The sequence below is a fragment of the Thunnus thynnus genome, chromosome 9 (assembly GCF_963924715.1).
Source record: "Thunnus thynnus chromosome 9, fThuThy2.1, whole genome shotgun sequence".
Taxonomy (NCBI): Eukaryota; Metazoa; Chordata; class Actinopteri; order Scombriformes; family Scombridae; genus Thunnus; species Thunnus thynnus.
Window position 1 is genome coordinate 19,087,756 of NC_089525.1, and position 22,928 is coordinate 19,110,683.

The 22,928-nt window shown below is 37.8% G+C and overlaps 1 protein-coding gene across 1 annotated transcript; it reads left to right on the top strand.

The window, feature by feature from the left end:
* The first annotated feature begins 4,963 nt into the window (after positions 1-4,963).
* zgc:152774 (uncharacterized protein LOC553526 homolog) lies at positions 4,964-22,528 on the top strand. Its single transcript, XM_067599426.1, has 17 exons — positions 4,964-5,099; positions 5,252-5,324; positions 8,090-8,222; positions 8,749-8,969; positions 9,250-9,397; positions 10,013-10,166; positions 11,183-11,311; positions 12,281-12,400; positions 12,514-12,617; positions 12,726-12,857; positions 14,561-14,677; positions 15,621-15,698; positions 17,308-17,347; positions 17,449-17,849; positions 19,442-19,949; positions 20,651-20,835; positions 21,521-22,528. Exons 1-17 carry the CDS (start codon positions 5,061-5,063, stop codon positions 21,675-21,677), a joined length of 2,739 nt encoding a protein of 912 aa, XP_067455527.1. The 5' UTR covers positions 4,964-5,060; the 3' UTR covers positions 21,678-22,528.
* The last annotated feature ends 400 nt before the right edge of the window (positions 22,529-22,928 follow it).

Sequence of the window (22,928 nt, forward strand, 5' to 3'; positions counted from 1 at the left end):
TTCAAGTAATAGGAGAGTTTGTCAAACCTGAAAGTTACTGTGGTAATTTCAATTTAAAATAAATTAGATATCACAATAATTATCAAAGTATTACGAATCTCAATTTTGTCACAACATTTATATGTTGACAGACACAAAATAATACAGGACCTACAATATTTCTCTTCTTTTGAGCCTTTCTGAAATATTCTACAAATTTATTAGGGATGGGAAGATTCACAGATTTTCCTGATTTAAAAAAGTGTTCATTCAATACAATTAGGGAAGAACTTGTGATGCATCATTTCTTAAATCTTTGCTTCAGTAAAATCTGATTTATTTTTATATAATTAGTAGTAAAGCCCTATTCCTTTATTTTTACATAGAAATGTGACCAATAATTTGATATTTAGATTGATTCCTCCTCTCTAAACTGTTTCTCAAGCATCCTACAGCTGTGTTGCGCTGCCAGAACACTCAGTGAGATACTTACTGAGTTGCAGTACTAGAGAAACAAATATGTAAAGTAAAAATGGCACTTTTTTTTAGTTAATTTATGATTTCCTGTATGCTTACACACACAATCACACTCATATACAGTCACACACATATTTGCACAGAGAAATACACACACAACCACCCACGTTCACCTACAACCATTCACTAAATCAGGAGGTGATGGATATATGCTTACAGTTACATTTGCAGTTAAAGCAAGGGTGTCCTATCGTGATATACTTGTGCAGGTTTTCCTTCCAACCAAACACTTCACCAGTTGTTTTCACTGATTAACAAACTTTCAGCCACAGAGGAGAAACTAATCAGTGAAATCACTTGAGTCTTTGGTTGGAAGGAAAACCTGAATATACTTAGCCCTCCTTGGCACATGGTTAGACATCGCGAAGCTAGAGCAGCATTACATGTTCACACATGTTTAGACAGAATTTTAAAAAAACTTAAATTGTACAGCCAAAGTTGTGTGTGTGTTGTTGTTTTTTGTTTGTTTGTTTTGATTGAATATTCTGAACTTCAATAAATAAATTGCATAAGTCTATGGGTTATGCACAAGTATATTTTTTGAGTTAGTATATTTTTATTCAATTAAGTACTATTGCATCAGAATAATTAAGTATGGAGAAACTAAAAACATTAAATATGTTTAACAATATTTTGAAGTACAGTGCACTTAAAAGAATAAAATGTAAACTTTTAAGTTTGAATAAATGCTTAATAAGTACTTAACAAATAATTGTCTTACATATTTTGAATTTAATCAGTTTCCACAAAAGTTTTGAGTATTCTGAACTTATTGACTTGTACAGTGAAGGTGAAGTATTGGTGACCTCTGACCTCAGAAGAAGGATCAACAACAACAACAACAACAACAACATCAGACACCCTTGAGTGAAGGGGTTACGAAGACATCTGATCTAATCACACCGCTGGAACATGCATCCTGTCGATTTAGCTGCAGCACACGTCAACTGACGTGTTTTCATTGCTTCAGCATGATTTCTTATGAACACAGTCTACAATCATTTCTGACTTAATTTGATAAAGAAGAAATCAAAAGGGGGGAATGTGAGGGAAATTATTATATGAATATGTATGAATGCATGTGTGAACTTAAAGGTTAAAAATGCTTAGTGACAGTGTTCAACAGACTCTTGAGGTGAGAGTGCAGTCGTGTGATTGGGTGTTGTGCCCCCCGGGCAGCTTGTTAAATTTGTCTGGAGGTTATGTTCTGCCTGTGAAGAAACCTGTTTAGTGGCTATGTTTCACATATGAAACCAAACAGAGTAATAATGCTTCAGTGTTACTTGAGAGTGTTTTGTTGAGTGTAGGTAATTCATGCATATTCAGTAGTGTTATTTGGGTGACATTACATGCTTCCAAAATATGTAACGTTGAACTTTGAAGGGTGCTTTATTCATTGTTTTATTAATATTGTTTATATCCATCCTTGCTTGAACAGAGCATATGTGGTCTATTACTTCTTATTTTCATAGTCAGTTACAGTATGAAGTCTTAAAATTGCACAGAAAGTGTAACCTGATTGCTCTCTGTGGATCTTGCATATGTTTGTTTCTTGTAGGCCACACACTCACCTTCCTGCCAATAAACTAGTAAAGGAAAGTTCTGCTTCCTCCTCCACCTTGGCAACATTTTGGCAACAGCTATTACACTTGAACCACTTAGTCTCACATACAGACAGAAACCATGTTTGTGCGTCTGAACAGTATGTCCCTGTTTGAGAGAGAAACTTGCATATATTTTGATATATTAAGGCATATCCTGCCGTGTCTGTATGGGTATAACCACACATAGGGTAGTCACAATGACTCCTAGAGGTTGGTGTGAAAGAGATAAAGGAGTGTTTAGCCCATTTTTCGGGGCTCACACCTCCGCAGAAGCTTGTATGTCTGTATCGAGTGTGAGTGAGCCATGCTCGGAGCATTAAAGAAAGTGTGCCAGCACTGTATTGAGAAGTTGTTTCTTTCCTCGTGAAGTCACTTGCAAGTGGTGAATTTTTACAACACATAACATTTGCGCAAGTTGCATATTGGACCATGATTAGCTTCCAAACTAGTTGTGACCCACAAAGTCATGCATGTACCTCCACGTCTCAGATTTAAGGTGGGGACATAGAAACCTTCACCCTGCAGTAGATAAACAGCGTTCTGGTGTCAAACATCATTCTGCACAGTGAAGCTCAAACATCCATTTTTGAGTGAGGGGGACTTTAAGCAATGTGCAGTACTGCAGCAGGCAGGAATGTAAAACAGATAAGATTTAACCAGTGCTTCAGGTCTAAGATCCAATATGTCCATGTGTGAAATTTTGTCTCTGCATGATTGTGATGATTCTGTAATTGAAAATATCCCAGTAAAGGCTTCCGTTTAGTATTTGGGAATATTTATGAATAAATATCTTACAGCTAGAAAACATCTAAATTTCTCAAACACACTAAAAAACACCAAGATTGTTCTTAATATTTGGCTACAAAGGGATTTGTCTATTCTAGGTAGAGTTCTCCTCTCATAGCAGAGGGCCCGTCTCACTTTGTGTATCCATCTTTATCTTTATTTGTAAATGATTCAACAGCCACAGAAGTAAATAAAATTCTTCTAGACTTTCTTTTGGAAGAATAAATCAGAAATGTGTACTTTCCGAGAGTAAAGTAGAAGGAGGTCTTGAAGTCCTGGATTTCGTTGATACTGTTAATACCTTTAAGGTTAATGGGTTAAAAGAGTGTCTTTAAAACTCTGATTCGATTTGATATTTCATCCCAAATCACATTTTCAACAAAAGTGGAGGTCTTTCTTTTCTTTTGACATGTAATTTTTTTGCCAATCAAATTGTCAAACTTCCATCAGCAAGTTCTAAAAACTTTCTTCTAGCCTGGAAACCGGCTTTTCTCTACAATTTCTCACCTCACAAAACTTTTCTCTGGAACAACTGTGACATACTTATCAGAAATAAATCCTCCTTATTCTTTCCTAAATGGTTTCAATGATATATAAATCATATTCTCAATCTTTTTGATGAATTTGGTAATATACTGTCCTATGGACGGTTCATGTCTGTACACAGTTTTCCAATTCCTTTCAGAGAATTTAATTCTTTAACTCGAGCTATTCCATATGGATTAATTTAACTTGCGCAAAGCCACTGAAGTTATGGTGATAATAATATAACACAGCATACACTGATGTTGGATTGACTTGAACTAACAGATATGAAGTGTAACGATAAGCATATTTGCCAAACTTTTCAAAGAAAGAATAAAACTGTACCTACAGACGAGTCTCTCTGGAGGTCTCAGATTGAGAACATAAACTGGAGAAGAGTTTCGCTCTTACATTTTAACTACTGTATTTCAAACAAGGCTAAGGAAGTACATTTCAAAATTTTACATAAAATATACCCTGCTTATTGTCTTATTGCTAAATTTACAACATTGATATTTCTTGTATCTTTTGTAAACACACTATAGAAACAATTTCTCACCTGTTTTTTGATTGTGAAATATCCCAAAAATTTTGGACAGATGTAGAGTCACTTTTTTGAAGTTGCTAACTGTCTATAATCTTAAAGATATTATTTGTTACTATGATAATCCAGATGATGGCGCTCTTGAATATCTGTTTAATTTAATTATTCTAAGTGCAAAGTTTTTTTATTCACAAACAGAAATTTTCCAAATCACTACCTAAGATCTTACCTTTTCTCCTGGAACTGAATTCTCTACTTAAATCACTCAGTTTATTAAACAATAACAACATAAAAAGAAAGCAACAAGCTATTGAAACATTATGGAACTTTTTTTTCCCTGAAACCTGACAGAATATGTTTGTATTTTGTGTACATGCATGCTCCTGTGTTTTTTTTTTACCTAAGTGTATTTTAACATTTTAATTTAATGTTCTTCATATATCTTTATACTATTTAAATGTGATTTGTATGTGCTGCTACTGTTTACCTGAATGTTTGTATATTATCCTTTTGTTAATAAAAAATGGGGGAAAAAACACAAGATTTACAAATTAATTTGTGTTATATTTGAGTCTTTTGACAGCCGAATGATTGAATAGGCACTTTTCATCATTATTATTATTTTTATTTTTTTTACCTCAACTACTCTCCTCTAATGCTTTTACATTTCCCTAAAACCTTGGTAACCATCTATCTCATCCTAATTAAAGCTTCCGTAATAAGCATGAAACCACACTGAACACAGGAACCATTCTTATCATTCACTTGAATTACACGTGGCTTTCAGATGAATAGCTCTCGGTAGCAGGATGACAGGTGAAACTGTACTGATCACAAAGTATTCAGAGAATGAAGATTTCTTTTATAGTGTGATTAAGACTACCTGGCACATCTTCAGAGGCGAAACACCTCAATTATCTCTGAGTTTGGCAGCTGTAAATTCTTGCTTGTTCACCTCTTTCACCTCTCAGTTCATTTCAGTTGACTTCCTATATTGACAGTGAGGCTCTGAGCACGCAACGCCCACTGCCTGTGTCGCAGAAAACAGACACCACAGGACGAGGCAAAACATTCAGTGGTAAAACATGGCGAGGTTGAGCGAGCATGGGATTCGTCTGAGTTCCGTATGTATTTCACTTTTTTTATACACACATATACATTTATATAGTGTGATGTGTGATTTGTGCGATATTAAGTTGCCAAATGACTTTTTTGCTGCAGAACAGAAAAATGACAAGTGAAACTAACTGTCTGACTTATTTTATTTTTTTTCAAGATGAGTCCTTCCTTCCTGAACAGCAATTCAACGAGTCATACCTGGCCCTTCAGCGCGGTGGCAGAGTTAATAGGTAGGCACCATTATGAAGAGTTACTCCGAAACACCTGCTGCAGCTGTGCAGCGCTCTCTTTGTCCCTATTGCAACTTTTGACGGTTTCATTTTGTGCAGTCTTCCGCTGTCTCAGACTGTGCAAAGTAGACTAAAATGGACCGAGTGGACTTCCTCTTTCACACCCGTAACGATTTTATTACTGCCACACGCACCTAACACAGTGTCGGCGGTTTGTTCACAGTACAGAAGAGTGTTTGTGTTAAAAGTTATGTTGTTAAGTAAAAACAAATAAGCCTGTATTCTACTTTATGTTGTTGTTTTTATTATTTCCATGCAATTGTGATACTATTCTTAAAATTCTAATAACTTGTAACAGTGATCAAGTGTAATGTGACATGGAGTTTCTGGCATAGACCTGTGCATTTAAAGGGACAAAGTGCCTCTGATTAAAAAAAAAAAAACAATAATAATTTGGACTTCAGTAGGGGAGATCAGGGTTGGTAGTCACACTTTTTACCTTCATTTGAATCCCTCAAAGACTGTATCCTCAATAGAGTCCCTTTCAATGTGCAATGGCAGCCCAAAGTGTCAGGTAGGAATGGAGGGAAGTTACTCTCCTTAAGCTTAGTCTGTTCAAAAGATGTGGACTGTCAAGTACATCTTGTGCACTTGTGATAACCATCCCCATCGTGGCGTTGGTTGCCTCTATATTAGGTTAATGGAGATTTTTTTTTAAATGGAGGCAATCTTAAAAATTAATTTAAAAAGTTTCATTTCATGTTGAATGTTCATGAATGTTACAAGCATCCCCTACTGGTATATTTTGCAACAGGCAAAGCTAACAACCACATGTTGTAGCGTAGCTAAGAAAAAAACTATCGCTCTCCCCTTATACTCTTTAATGGTAATAATTGTTTTATTATAAACCCATTGTGTAAAAGCCTAGAAGAGAAACTAGAAGAGCGAGATGTTTACATTTTGATATGAAAAACACTAAATGTCCTCTCACCTTAATATCAAGTGTCTTTCTCCTGAATTGACCTTGTAGGTGACCTCTGACCCCAATTCTGAATATCTCAGGACCGACGTTTTTTAACAGCGCCCTCTAGGGAGCGACATTTAACAAATGTGACAACTAACCCTGTCCTCCCCTACTGAATGAGTCACTTGATTTGTTCTTCCACGTGATGCAAAGCGTCTGTTTCTGGGTTGTCAACATTGACAGCCCTCCACTCTGTGTGCTCTCATTGGTTCAGACGTGCTCGCAGTCTGTTGGCTGCCGAGTTTCATCAGAAATGGGAGTGTATACATGCAGATATGAGACACAGTGCTGTGTATCACACTTCTGCACTGCCTTCTCTGCTCACACAATGCAAAGAGGTAGTCACCAAGTGCAGCATAAAGTCCCTGACACCTGAAAGTTACAATGTATCATTAAAATATATTGTAATTCATGAAAAACTGGACATTTACAGCTCTGGTGCAAATACTAAAGCTACTACTATATAAACTATATGCGGTGCACCATATGCTGTGCACGTGGTAGTGCAGTTTCTGGCTGTAGTAGTGGTGTTTGTCATGTTTCTAATACATATAAGGAACAAAATCACAGGAACACTCGTATGAATGCAGCTCTCATGTCCTATAATATTCTATATACCTTGTTTTAGTATATTTGTGAAGCTTTTTGCTAAGCTAGGGTAAAGTGGTGTTAAAGGGAAATTACGGTTTCACCCAACTTGTAACAAATAGTAACGATAATAATATTAAACTCACCGACTCAGTTGCTGAATACGATTTTAAAAAGTACGACAGGACAAGAAACGCGAGCAGACAGACAAAAATGTTAACATCAACCTTCCAGTTGATGTTAACTTGTTTAGAAGAGAAAACGAGGCAAAATGTACTATTACATTTTTCTTCATCATAACTATACCGATAATACTATGAGCCAAATTCACAAAGAATGGATTGCGCCCGCTGATAGCACCGTGAATTGCGCAGCATTTGCATCCGCAATCTGCTCCGTTTTAAGGTTCTATTCACAAAAGATTTTGCGCTAATGATATGCTGGCGCAAACACATAACGTTTTGCAGCTTAGTGCAACTTGCTCTTGTTTTGCGTTTGATTGAGTGAACGGAGCTGTTTTCAGTGTTTCAAGCTTTTCTCCATATTTCAACACACGGATTGGTCCATAATGAAAATTGCACAAAATCCTCAAATTGCTCGTCTTTAATTAGCAGAGGTGCGCACACACAGAGCTCTCCACAATCACAAATATCAACTTTCATGTATTTCGCCTCTCTTACTTCTCTAGTATTCCTCATCTATAACAACTACTGAAATGTCAGTTGTCAAAATACATCTATTAATGTGACTATCTGTGTATCCGGGATTTCGCAGAAGCACCAGTGCTGATGTTCTGTTAGGTGCCCACAGCTGGCTGTGTGTCACACAGCAGCTGGAAGTGTAAGTGCGTGTGTCCCCCCCCCCCCCCCCCCCCCCCCTTACTATCTGAAGATGCTAATAACTCCACCTAACCGCGTGTGGCAGTTAGCGCTGGTCTTTTTAAATTAGACTGTTTTTGCAACGAGGCTTATTTGCATAGAGAGGGTCCAATTTTGCGCCGAATATATGAATATCAGCTTATTTACATATATGCAAATGGAACAGGAGCACCGTGACGACAAGCTATTTGCTTGGCCGCGCAAATGTTAGAAAATGGTGAAAAAGTCTTTGACCATCTCTCTCTCTCTCTCTCTCTCTGCCTCTCATGTTGTAGACAATGCATCAGATCCCGGTGTATCCGCTAAACAGATCTGGATAGATGTAGTTGAAGAAGCCGGTCACACCTGTATAACTTTTACCGATAACGGCAGCGGCATGACACCCAACAAACTGCACAAGATGCTCAGGTATGACACACTTACATCGTAAATGTGCATCCACATGAAGGGCAAATGCACAAAACAGTTGCTCTTTTGCATGTAGGAGTGACTCACCAGCGAGTGACTCACCAGCATTTATAAACCACATTTTATATTTGGCATCTCTTTCTCTCACTACACACACACATTTTACCAAAAACACCCACATGTCATAGTATCCATCTTGTTCACACAATTTGTACAAATAAAAGCATGTAATTCCACACATATACAGAGAGCTGAAATGACTGGTAGATTAAGACATTAGTATATACAGTAGAGTGATACAGTACATTATGATAATCTAGTAGTTGTTTAAGTCATTTCTTTAACTGTTTTTTTATTCTATAGCATTGTGAATTAGATATATTTGGACACCTTCAGGTCACTTTTTCCTGACATTTTATAGAGTAAATGACAAATCAATTAATGATCTACAATGAAAATAATCATTAGTTGCACCTAATATGCAAATAAATCTTTATTTTCTCACTGTCTTCGCCTTTATATCCAGCTTTGGTTTTACCGAAAAGGGCTCAGGTAAGGCCAGTCAGCAGGCTATCGGCGTATATGGGAACGGCTTCAAGTCTGGCTCCATGCGTCTGGGCCGTGATGCCCTCATCTTCACCAAGAATGGGGGTTGCCAGACTGTGGGGATGCTGTCTCAGACCTACCTGGAAAACATCAAGGCCCAGGCCGTCATTGTCCCCATTGTCCCCTTCAACCAACAAACCAATATCCTTCATGAGAAAGAATATTTGAGCCACTAGATTCAGTGTGTGTGTTGTATAATTACTGTAAACCAACACGTCTGTGGTGTACTGTAAAAGACTTGAATGTCACCATGTGATTTACTTGAATACAAATAGGCAGACTAAGTTTAAGGCTGTGATACCAGGGAATTAGTATCCAGGGTAAATCAAGAGCCATAAAACAGCTTCTTCACTCTGATTGGTAGAGAATAGGTTTGTCACCTTGCAAGCTCCTTTATATTTTGACCTTAACTCAGTGTAACAGTCGCTGGTGGTGACTGAGGACTCGGAGGCCAGCCTGGCAGCCATCCTCCAACACTCCATCATCACCTCCCAGGAGCAGATACACACACACTTTGACTCGATCCTCTCCAAAAAAGGCACCAAGATATTAATCTGGAACATCCGTAGGTCAGAATCTCATGTTTGCTGAAGCTGAATTTGGGTTGAAAGTAAAAATGCATCAGATGAGGTTTTTTCAGCCACATATAAGTCATTTTTAAATTTAGTTAAAGTTTGAGGTCACACACACATTCGTGTTTTTAGTTTTGTGGAGCAGGTGTGTTGAGTGTAGGTCTAATGTGTCACGTGTGAGATTGATGAATATGCAAACACAGACACATAGAGACAGGCAAATAAGCATTAACATACACATATGGTGTTTGTTTAAGCACGCCTTTAGACAAATCCATGCAAAACAACACCATGTCAAAATCAAACCCTCATATCATTGTCATCTGAAAAGCAGAAAAACATTGAAAGATTTCTTGACCCTTGTCCTTGTGGCTGTTTTAAGCAAAGTTTAGTACTTCAGAGTCAAATTGCTGCAAAGAGCAACAGTTCATGTTCAGGAGTTTTTAGCCTTTCTTCTTTCTCACTTCCTCTTCACACTCAGAAAAGGGTCCCCACTATAATTATAATCATCAAATGCCAGGTACTGATCAGATAAGTGAAAAAAAGTGATCTGAGAGCAGAGATATACAATATGTCATTACCCGTTCTGCTTCCATTGATTTTATCCTGAAGGGCCAAGGATGGCAAGCCAGAGATCGACTTTGAAAACGACGTGAGTGACTTCCGTTTGCCTGAGATTCAGATCGAGGAACTGAAAAAAGGTCTGAGGAACAGTGGATCCCTGAAAGCTGAGCACAACATCCCAGACATGCATTACAGTCTCAGGGTGAGTGGATAAAAAGTATATATAAACCTGTGTAATCACCATAAACAAAGAGGACCATGGAGCTTTTGGCCTTCCAGGCGCTAGAAATTCTGACAAAACAGCACCCTCTTCCTGTTTTCTACAGTAATGCTGCAGTCCAGAGGATAAACTACCCAGTGTAGAAGCTGGCATTTATTGTGTGTTTGCAGTAATAACAGGATAACAAAGCAGTACTAGTACAGTCATACATGGAATATATGTTGTACCACTGTTTCAGTATGAATGTGGCACCGATTTATTGATATGAAAGAGTCACGTGTAGCATTTTCAAAGAATAATTGTGTCATTCAAGACACAATTCACTTTCATTGTCAAATCACCGCAACAGTGCACAGTATAAAATGACAAAACAACTCACCACAAGAGCTTTCTGGAGCTTTTGATCGCATCACACAATTTGTGTAGTGAAGGAATTGTGTCACTGGTCAAATTTCGATAGCAAATTTCGGAGCATTTCATAGACTTATTTTAGACTTATATTCATGTTGGCTTAAAAGTTGGGGGATGAAAGTTCTTTTATGACTTTTGAATCAGTAGTTGACTAAACAATCTCACTACTAAGTCCATATAGTAGCTGTTTGGTGCTTTTGATTGTATCACATGATCTTCCTCAACAGATGAAGATGTAAGAATTGTTCAAAATATAAATTGGTCAAATATGATAATGATAATTAACATTATAACGTATAACAAGAGTTAAAACATACAATTGGATCTGAATGATTTTTGGGTTAGTGGTTAAGAGGATTAGTGTAGAATTCAGGGTAAGAGAAGCAGTGGTTGTGGTTAAGGTTTGGGTACACCCCTACATATCCTACGCAAGCATGTGTTTGACTGTATATCTGCCAGTTTCAAGCGTGAAACTAGAGTAACTTTTCACTACCAGAAATGCTTGTGGTTTTGTAGTAACACACTGCCCCAGTACAGCTGTGGTTACTTTACTTTTTGCACTCTCTCTCTTTATCTGTTCATCTCAGGCCTACCTCAGTATCTTGTACCTGAAGCCAAGGACTCAGATCATACTGAGGAGGAAGAAAATTCTTGCCAAGTTGGTGTCGAAGAGGCTGACACACATTGAGCATGATGTGTATAAACCCCACTTCAGTGTATCCCTACGCTATCTTTGTGTGTGTGTGTGTGTGCGTGTGTGTGGTGGTGCTATAAAGTCATGTCATCTGTAATCGTACATATTATCGAAGGGCAACAGGAAGTGAACATGAGGTCAGATACTTTTGTAGATGACAGTGCTTCTTTAGCAGGAACGTGTCAAGGCAACTCCTACTGCGTTTCTCACAACTCCACCAGTCTGGAAAGCGTGTGAGAGAAGGGAAAATGAAAATGAGTAGTGCAAATTCATGTTGGTTTCATATCTGTTTAGAATGCTTTATAAATTCACTTTCATATTTGTCATTGATTTACGTCTTCTTATCTCCTCTCAAGAGCTGTAAATAGAGAATTATTAGCTGAGCTTTTGTATTAACATCGCAAAGCCATTCCACAGTTGTTTAGTATGATTATAGGTAAATTAGTTTGAGAAAAATGTCATTTCAATCAGGCTGCGCAATACAAGATTTAAAGTTTTCTTTGTGACTGTCAGTGGTGTGGTTTTTACCGATTTTCAAAATGGAAAAACATCTGTGCTGTTCAGGAAACGTTGTTTAATTTGTTCAACCATATCCGCCCAAAAACCCAGTATCCACAAAATTCACCAGAATAAATCTGAGGCAAGAGAGAGTCCATGCAAATGTAGAATTATGCTGTATTCATAGAAATTATAACTCTTTTTTGGTCTATAGAGACGAGTCATGTCACGGTTGAAACGTTCACTTTTCCAGATTTAAATCTGAGTTTGTAATCTAGTTGTATGAAGCTAATTATATGTAGGATTTGCAGCTTTTAAAATGTTTTCTTTAATGAACGGTTGGATTTCATGTCATTTTAACATGCCATTTGAAAAAAAAAATCAGCCACCTTAACATTTAAAATTGTATTTTCAATACTTCACAGGATATAATCATTTTCTTATTTGTTTGGCATTTAGTCCAGTGCTGTTAACCTTGACTGGTGTCTATTAGAAAGAGAAAGTGAAGGTGACCTTTGGGCTAAATCCGAAAAACAGAGACCACTATGGCATCATGATGTACCACAAGAACCGCCTCATCAAGGCCTACGAGAAAGTGGGCTGCCAGCTGAAGGTAGAGGAAACTAATTATACTGCATGTCTTCAAGTGTTATAGGCACACCACAGGCTTGTGAGTTTATTAATAAAGAGTGTCTGCCTCTGCTTATGCTCTCTCATTTCCTACAGTCTTCAGGTCAGCGGGCAGGAGTCGGGGTCATCGGTATTATCGAGTGTAACTTCCTCAAACCTGCTCACAACAAGCAAGACTTTGAATACACAAAGGAATACAGGTACAGTACAAGTTTTATAAGTAATTTTAGCAACAGGCCAAGTTTTCTCAGTGACCTGTACAGAAATATATGACTAATATACTAATATTGCTTTTTCTTTTCCCCAAGACTGACTCTAGGCGCCTTGGGCATAAAACTCAACGACTACTGGAAAGCAATGACAGAGAAGAAGGCCAGAGAGCGCGAGTTTCAGGCTTTGGACAAAGGAGATGAAAATGAAGAAAAGGAGGACGCTGACGAGTGAGTGTTGACTTTGTTTTGGGTCTCGGTAACAGTAGTTCAATCAGGAGAGACAAAAAAGAATTGTTTTTTAGTTGTTTATTATTTATTATTTGAAGATTAAGTGTTAACAAAAGTATTTGGCACTTAGACGCTACAGGGAGATTTTGAATCGAAGGACATCAGTCATGAGCAGCAGCAAGATAGATCTCCCCATGGAGTCCAGACACTGGTGGTGGTGGTGGCTGATGACTTCTGAAGTTGATGAGGTTGATGAGGTTGATGAGGCAATTCACTGATGAATCTGCAAAGACTGGGCGGTGATGGGGAGGTGGTAGGGCGTGCAAAACAGCAGCATGAAAGCACTAAAGCAAAGAAGGAGAAAACATATTTAAAAAGTGAGCCGCATTATGATAGGCTGACAAATGAAGGTGTGTCACCATGCTATTGGTTAGATGTGATCAGCTGATGTGAACAGCTGATGTCTTAATTGACACCCAGTGGAATGACAGCAAGGAAATTATAAGTGAGCATGCCTTCGGGATGGGAATGACAGATGGTTTGAGAAATAATATTAAACGACCTGAACATGCAAAAGATAGTCTTCCTGACTGAACTTTGGCTAATCTTTGTTAGTACAAGTGTGAAAAAGATTTCAGCTCATAGGGCTATAGGGTTTATACTGTGAAATGTTGCGCTGTCAGGAACAAAAGTTGACAATCGTGAGAGAGATGTGGTCAAACTGATTTGGAGCTTTGGCGACCAAAGACAGTCTGAGGCGAAATTCTCACAATGTGACTTCTGCTATGACGACCACGTATACAAACTAACCAGTCAGAATATGACATGAAATGACACAGAATACACTGGCCGGCATGAAATTTCATATGAGTGCAGTTTTTTGAACAAAGTTTAGGGAGAAAACACAATTGTTCTCCTTAATATGTTCATGGCACAAGAAAAAGAACTATGAACTATTGACTTTGCTGCATTTTTTGAAACATCAGAGCGGCACAGATGGATGATGCAAGCTGATGATGTGCCTCTGCTTTCATACACTTTTTTCCATTTACATGGTAGAGCTACAATTCACCATAAATTCAGAGCACAAGATGACATGCCTCATACTGATTGCAACCAAGATTTTATCATACGCATCTTGAAAACCGTTGCTACAGGCAATAAACTTACACAATCGTTGTTAAAGTCTAAAGCCGCCTTTAGTCTGTTCCTGTAGCTGTAAAAACCACTGGGAGAGTGTAAGTAACATGCCACACACACACACACACCTTTTATGGACGATTACAGTAACAATTCAGGAAGGTATAGGTCAGTTTGTCATGTTGGAACGTGTAAATTCAACTGAAAGTGAAATGAGGTCATTCTTTAACAAAGCTTGAAACCAGAGAATGGAAACGCTGCTGCTGGAGCTGCTCTCAAGACGATAATAAAGAAGAGTGAAAAAGCAGAGGCAAGGAATGTCAAGAGCCTTTGCAACCAACTGAGTTTTAGTTTATTGTTGTGTTGACCTAAAAAATTTACTGTAAATATGATCAACATAAAATATTTTCATTGTGTTTGTAGCTTTTCAACCAACATGCACATAAAATCTAAACTCACTGAGATCATCATGAAACTTTTTTTCTTTCTGGTGAACGGACTTCCCCTTTTGCACAGAGCTCTGTTTGACTGAAAGTACTCACCATGTTGGTCTGTTTCTGCAGGGGTCCCATGTGGTTACAGTGTGAGGAGTGCCTCAAGTGGCGGAGCATTCCTGCGAATCATTATGATGACATACCTGAAAGCTGGAACTGCAGTCAGAACCCCAATGCACGTTACAGGTGTGTCTCAAACCTTTTCTTGAGAGAAAACTGACATCCATAAATCCAATCTATATATCCAGAAGGTCTGTTATGATCCATCATTGATCCCTGGCATCATCAAGCATGTTAAATTTGCTTAAAAGAAACTTAAAAGAGCTTTTACCTCACCTTAGCCACATAACAGCATGGCTCTATGGGTGGCAATAATAATAATAATTTTATTTATATAGCACTTTTCAAGCATAAGCACAAAGTGCCTATAACCACATATATACAAACATACATACAAATAAAGAAATATGCTCATGCATGCTCAATACTGGTTGGTCCACTACTTTGATCCAGACTGAAGAAGAGCATCTCAACAACTATTAGGTGGATTGCTATTAAGTTTTATACAGATATTCATGGCCCATGGATATCTTTGTTTATGACCAAATACCTGCAACACCAATGGCATTCCCATCAGCCTCACCTGTACTTTGTGTTCAGTTCTAATTAGCAAATGTTAGCTAACCCGCTAGGCTAAGATGGTTAGCATGGTAAATGTTATACCTGCTAAACATTAGCATGTTAGCATTGTGTTTCTTCTCATTTTGGTCCTCTAAAGAGGCATAACAGGGCAAATACACAGTTGTATCCTCAGCACATGGTAAGCCTTCTGGTAGGCTTACCATGGATGCAAAACCTTACACATATAAGCAGTAACGGAAGTGTCAAGTCATCTACATGTGCCATAACAGATAAACGAGGAGATGCATCAGATAATTAATCTCATTTAAAAAAGAACATCTTCTCAGAAAGGTGTGGTAACCTCATTTCATTACCCTGCCAGTGTGTATGTGTGTGCCTTGAATTTAACATCTGTGTGTGTGTGTGTGTGTGTGTGTGTGTGTGTGTGCCCTGAATTAAACATCAGCAGCAGTAGTTGCTAAGCCATGTCTGTCTTTTTGTCTTTCAGAAGTTGCACTTCACCAGAGGAAGCAGAAGAGAGCGAGGAGTTGTTAACGCCCAGCTACCAAAAGAACCACAAGAAACAGTAAATTCCCATTTCTCTAGACATCTCAAACTCTGTCTCAATGTGTGAGTGTGTGTGTGCATGGCATGCATGTGTGTGCGTGCATGTGTTTGTGTGTGTATGTGTGAGCTTTTCTATACAGACGGACGTTTCACACGTTATTTCTGACTGCTGTACTTCCTGCTTGCCTGTATGTGTGTGTGCGGGTTCACATGCTGTTTTGTGGTTTCCATCTGTCAGTTTCACATTCTTATTTCCGGTGTGGGGGTGTCCATGTGACTGTGTGAGTTTGTCTGACAATCTGAGAGAAGTCAAACTCGTGGAAGGACTAATGAGAAGTCGGGGTTTTCCTTTTGTCAAAACAAGTTGAAGTGTTACTGATAAACACAGGGGAATGTAGACATTGAGCAGTTTTTGTTACTTGAATTTTAAACTAAAAACTTTTTAAACGTCTTATTAAAAAAAAAAAAAAAAGTAAATTATTGGAAGTTAAAGGACCAGTGTGTAGAATTTAGTGGCATCTAGCAGAACGGACTTGGCAGAAATGGAATATGGAAAAAAATATTCATAAGTATGTTTTAATTAGTGTATAATCACCTGAAAATAAGAGTCTTTGTGTTTTTGTTACCTTAGAATGAGCCCTTTATATCTACATAGGGAGTTGGTCCTCTTTCACTGAGCCCGCCATGTTGCACCGCCATGTTTCTGTAGTAGCCCATAACAGACAAACCAAACACTGGCTCCAGAGAGACCTTTTGTGTTTTTTGCAAGTTTCACAGCCGCTGTAGGTTCTCCTACATGCTTGGAAGGGGAGGGTGAGGTGAGGGGTTTTCAGTAGGTTGCAATCTGCAACCTCACCACTAGATATCACTAAATCTTACCCACTAGTCCTTTAATTGACTATTAGTCAAGTTAGCCAACTAGCTTAGATAACTGCTGTTTATCTGGAAGAAGTTACCTACCAAGATAGCTCAGCTGCAAGCTAATAAAGTCCAAACTAACTTACAAGCAGCATTTCATAAAGTTTCATAAAACTAGGTAAGTAATTGAAAGTGTATAAATTGCATGTGGCTGTGATGTGCCTACTTACAATCTCTCTGTGCTTCACTATCTCCTTTGTAACAATTAATCCTATTAGAAATCTAGGTTATTATTGCTATATGGATAAAAGCTTATATTATAATGCCATAGAAGTATTCTATTAAAAATGTGTACTTGCTTATCTTTGATTGGCCAACACAACATCTTACCAGATGATGTTGAAATACACTGCAGCAATATTTTAGCCAAGTTTAACATTTTTGCCTGATTACGCTAGGTTTTTTGTTGGTGCCCTTTACCCACCTCTGCTGTGACAAAGCAGTGGCTCATCAAAACTAATAAAGAGACTACATTTTTGAAGCAGTGCTAATTTCGATCTGAGCACAGTCTTATTCATACTGTGAATAAACTTTTCACTTAATCTCTTCATGGTAAAAATCTCAAAAATAGATTACTTTCTTGTCATCTTGGAATGATTACAGCAATGAACAAGCAAGTTGCAGAAAAAATGACTTTCTTGAAGTTAAATCCCACCATTTTGATCTGCCCTCCCTCTCAACTCTTTAATCTGTTTGGCTTTCTCCCTCAGAGAGCACCCCAAAAGCAGAAAACGAGAAAAATCACTGGAGGTATGAGTGTTTCTTATACTGAAACCCATTGATAACAGTACCAGTATACTGATTTGCTTCTGGATATATTTAATACATTCGTTTGGTTGTTTGTGTTTCAGGTGTGTGAGTTCCAGGAACAAATGACTAAACATCAGATCCTCTCACGAAGTTCATCAGAGCCCAGCCAGCCCACCTTCCAGTCCACACACACACCTGATCACACAGCTGCAGTAGATCAATGCCACATAGAGGAAAACACACAAGAACACAATCAGACGAACACAGATACAGAGGCAAATGATGATGCACAAACAGGAAGTAAAGTCACAGCTGAAGTCACACAAGACAAGCCCGTTGGAAGAGACACAGTCATTAAAGACAAGACACTAATTACACATGGACAGGTGCATTCGGAAAATGACAAAAATGCTCAGAGCCTTGAAGACAAAGAGACCAACAAAACAAAAGACACAAACATGGCGCCCATGGAAAGAGACGGAAAGAGCACTGGCACGATAAGGTGGGCTATGATGCATGCTGTATGTTCAGACTCATGTAAATGTAAGGAACACAATGATCAAGCACATCCTTGTACATCTTTTTTATTTTTTTATTTATATTTTATATTACTATACTATATATTACTATCTTATCAAAATCATTTTTAAAGTCTAAATGAAATGACACTGCCTTTTTTGTCTACTACAGCATACATATCTGCTCTGTAAATCACTTGTACTGTGTTCTTTGAGAAAAAAATCAGAAGTCAAAATTTTTTATTTACTTTAGAGAAGTTTTTATTTTAAATTCTTTGATTTCATGACTGTGCCCCCTAGTTTTGCATTATTTCAATGAAATACCACTCCGCCATCCACCTACGTAGCTGGAGACCTCATTTCAATGCTGCAAATCAAATCTTTTTTATTTATATAGCACTTTTCAGTGCCTATAACCATATATATAAACAAATAACACCAATGGCATTCCCATCAGCCTCACCTGTACTTTGTGTTCAGTTCTAATTAGCAAATGTTAGCTAATCCGCTAAGCTAAGATGGTTAGCATGGTAAATGTTATACCTGCTAAACATCAGCATGTTAGCGTTGTGTTTTTTCTCTATTTGGACCTCTAAAGAGGCATAAGAGGGCAAATACACAGTTGTATCCTCAGCACAGAAGTAAAGGTAATTTTTGTGCAATGAAAAAAGTAGCCCAAACTAAATTTTTAAAACAGTTTTAACATCTTGTTCTGGTATGCTTACCATGGATGCAAAACCTTACACATATAAGCAGTAACGGAAGTGTCAAGTCATCTAGACCTCATTTCAATGCTGCAAATCAAATCTTGTATAAAGTGATAATGTGGCGTTCGATCATGGGCAGAGCAGATGGTCACACTGAGCCTGATAGCATCCTGCTACACACAAGACGACAACATGAACACACGTTTTAGCTTGTTGAGCCAGGGAAAAGTACACCACTAATGTCAGTTAGCAGGATAGATAGCTACTTAGATTATCAGTTGCAGCACTTAAACAGCATGTAAACATACCTAAAAATGTCATTTCAGTTCAGTTACATGCTTCACTGCTTTTCAAAATCCCTTTTAGCAACAAACTGCCTGTCCATGACTTGTAGCTACACCAGTTTATTTACTTTATCTCACAGCGTAACACCATTAGCCTGCCAGCTAATGTCAATCAATCAAGCCTCTAACACACTAACAGACAGAAAGGAGCTTTTCTGATATTTTTCAACAAAACTATTAACAATACATTTAAATACATCGTTTTTGACAGCAGAGAGGGATAATTAAATGAGATATCAGTTGGACTTTTAAGGAATAGTTCAACATTTTGGTTAAATACACTTATTCGCCTTCTTGCAGAGAGTTAAATGTGAAGGTCGATACCACTCTCATGTATGATTTAATGCTTAGTGTGATGGATTGTCTGTCTCAAGGATGTTTAGAGTCTTTACAAGTTCATTTTCAAACAGTAAGTGGTTAGCAATAATTTAAAGAATGTCCAATATGTAGTTTAGGAGTTTAAAACACCGTAAGGATCTTTAATGCCTTCAGTTAACTAACCAGCCTTTGTTCACTCTTTTGTAGCCTCAAACGGAAACCAGGATCATTATTTTACTGTGTGAAAAAGAAGCCATGCCTTTGGGAGAAGCAACAGCCCGACAACGGGAACACAGCAGAGGAGTTGCACCCTGAGAAACAAACAAATGTACCCGAGAAGAACAAGCAGGGGAGTAGCAGCTGGTTAGACAAGACAGGTGACACAGTGCAGCAAGGCTCCAGTACCCTGCCATGGTACAACTCACTCTCCTCCACCCAGACGGTGGTGGTATCTCCTCTGAGCCGAACTGAAGGCCAACGGAGCAGACCACTGCCTCCAGAAGGGAGTGATTGGGAAGCTAAAGTCCAGAAGCTGGCTGGGTTGGAGAAAGAGGCTCAAAGGTTACGAAGGCTTCTCGGTCTGGAAATTAGCAAGACAACTCAAGGCACGATGACAACTGCTGACAGCAGCACTGAAAAGCAAAAAGGACAGCCGGTGACACCACCAGCATCCACTGCAACAAGAGCGGTTGGCTGCCAGACTGACGTGGCTGAGGTCAGCAGAGTTTATACCCAAATTTTTTATAAACAAATCAATGAAGATAAATTTAAAAAGCTCAACAGACAGTAGAAATGAAATAACATTTTCTGAGTGTGAGTCAATTTGACATCCTATAAATGAGTTTGGATAGTTCGAAAGACTAACATATTTACTCCTGTGTGAGTTGCGTTGACTTAATGCACTGTAATATTGCCAACTGCATGACTTTGTTTTTGTCTTCAAATGGCTTGAGCCATAAATACCTTAAATTACAGATAAATTTGACAAACTTCAACGATAGTGATCATCACAAAGCCATTCACAAGTCTATTTCTTCCCATTAACCCAGCTAAAAGATAACATTTTATTTCTTGCAGCATTTATTCAGTTTGTTCAGTTAAATTAAAACATACAGTTGCTAAAATATGGAGTTCACAAAAAATGGCATCACGTTTCCCACATTTCACAACTGTTGAAATATATTAACCTAAAGCCCAAATTACTGGATTGATGATGGCCACAAATTACTAAAAATCTGTGGTGTCAAACTGCTGTATAGCTCTATATTAAAAAAAAAAAAAAGGAAACATTAGAAAGATTGACTCTTACAGAGCTCAGGATGCTCTTCTTGGTACATTAAAATCAGTGCTTAAATGGGCTTTAAATGCTTGGTCATTTAAATTACAACTAACACATAAATAAATATTCTCCATCAGAGCTCTACGTCATCCAGTGGACCTGCTCGGGCTCCGGGACCTCAGGGGGTGATGGTCCAGAGTCCAAGGCCTGTTTGTGGGCCGAAGGAGCAGCCTGATCAGAACAGAGCCAAGAGGGAGAAGAATGAAACTCAGAGCAGAATGAGAGTCAATGACAGCGAGGCCTGTGGACTTGAGGACAGCAGGTGTGTATTCTAGACAGACATGCACAAGCGCCACTAAAGCTGCTTTCTAAATAGCTTTAGGGAATCATGCTTTTGACCAAGGAGCAAAAAAACATGTTTTTGTATTCCCTCATGCTTGTTGACAGACTTTACTTGTCAGAATTAAGGTACTCAGCTATTGTTCAGTTGAAGATTTTGAAAGTAAATGGCAGTAAAAATCAGTGTCTTTGATTTATCTTACCCTCTTAAGTACAAGTAATTACACATGTTCAAATACACATGTGTATATATATATATATATATATATATATATATATATATGTATGTGTATATATATATATATATATATATATATATATATATATATATACCTACAGTATCATTTGATATATGAATGAAATTAAAATTGTAAATGTTCCAACTTAAAAAATAAACCAATCCAAACATTCTTAGTATGAATGTAAGCCTCTATCTTCATCACCCCTCCACTTTCTACTTTCACTTCTTCAAAAAAAGAAGTCCCACCTTTTTATTCTGATGGCAAAATTTCACAGTCATGTTCTCCATTTTTGCTGATGTGTAAATGAAAAGGTAAAATTCCCCTGGACAGAGATTTCATCTGAGTCATCAATTTAACTTATTTAACTAAAAAAATAAAACTGTAAGTTAAGTCTTAGTATTAACAGTTAAATTGTTCTCCAACCAGATTGGCACAGGAGAGTCTGCACGACATCCGTAACAACGTTGTGGTGCTTCTCACAGCGCTCCTGCCCCAGCTGGACCTGGCTGGTATCAGTTTGGAAACCACCGACGTAGACAACATCCTGCAGCAGATCATAGAGGTCAACTCACTCAAACTATGATTCATGCAGTCTAGCGGGGTTCTGTTGGCTGAACTTAATTTGTTTTTCCTGTGTTCTCATGCAAAGTTTGGGTTAATACAACAGTGTGTATATATATATATATATATATATACATTGTAATGTCACTGTCACATTTTTTTGTTCTGTCACTGGTGGTGCTTGTGAACGAACTCTATGACATAGTAATTTTGTGTCCATATTTTTCTATGTTATGGTCCACAAATATAAACAACTGGTCATAGTAATTCTGTATGCCTCAATTGACAATTCAGGAGTCCAAGGACACAGTGCCACTATTGATATTGGTCTCCAATGCTAAGAGAGTATTTTTCTAATACAAGAATCTGTGAAACACAAACAAAAAATGCAAAGTACTATTTTGCATAATTGTTTTCAGAAATTATACAAAAAATAACTTTGCTGGACAGAGCTAATGATGACATACCCACTGGCGAAAAAATGTTTTATCCAGGAGGAATTAAAAGTCGTATTGGTTAGAGTTGTTCTATAATGTATAATCACTCTGATTATTAAGATTTCAGAGGTTACACAAGGTGGCAGTTTTTTTTTCACATCCTCTTGAAAATGTGTCTGATATTTCGACCATTTTAAGAGTTGTTGTGAGCCTTACTGCCCCACTGCTGTACAAATATGAGCCAAAGATAAACCAAAGTGTCATGTTTTGATATTGTTTGTTGTGCTTCGGTTTTTATTGACTATTTAATTTAGTTTTATACTCGTGTGGTCAACATATGCTGTCACAAGTCATGATGTAATGCTTGTTTACAGAATTGTTCACATATCCTTTATAAGCAAGGCTTTTCACATTTGCATTAAAAATACTGAAACAATTTATTGAACACTGCCTCTTGATTTTCAAAGAGTTAAAACATCACCAGGTCAGTGTGAAATTTCTGAATGTCTCTTTCTTGCCACAAGGTGACAGTAAAGCCTCATAATGAAAACTTTACTAAACACATGTCTATCATGTCAACCTCAGAAGTCCTATCATTTAATTTGAAGTATTTTTTTGGACTACCATTTTCTACTACTGCCCAGCGCATCAGTTAATTGAATCCTATCATTTATTCAATGTGACATGTGGGTTTTTATTGTATTCCACTACAGTTATGTATACCAACATTAACAGTGTACCACACAATCAGCCAAGATTTCATTGCTTGCCATATTGTCATATTTAGTAGCAGTCTAACTGTGATGCAGACAGCAGTATGTTTATCTATTTTTCTG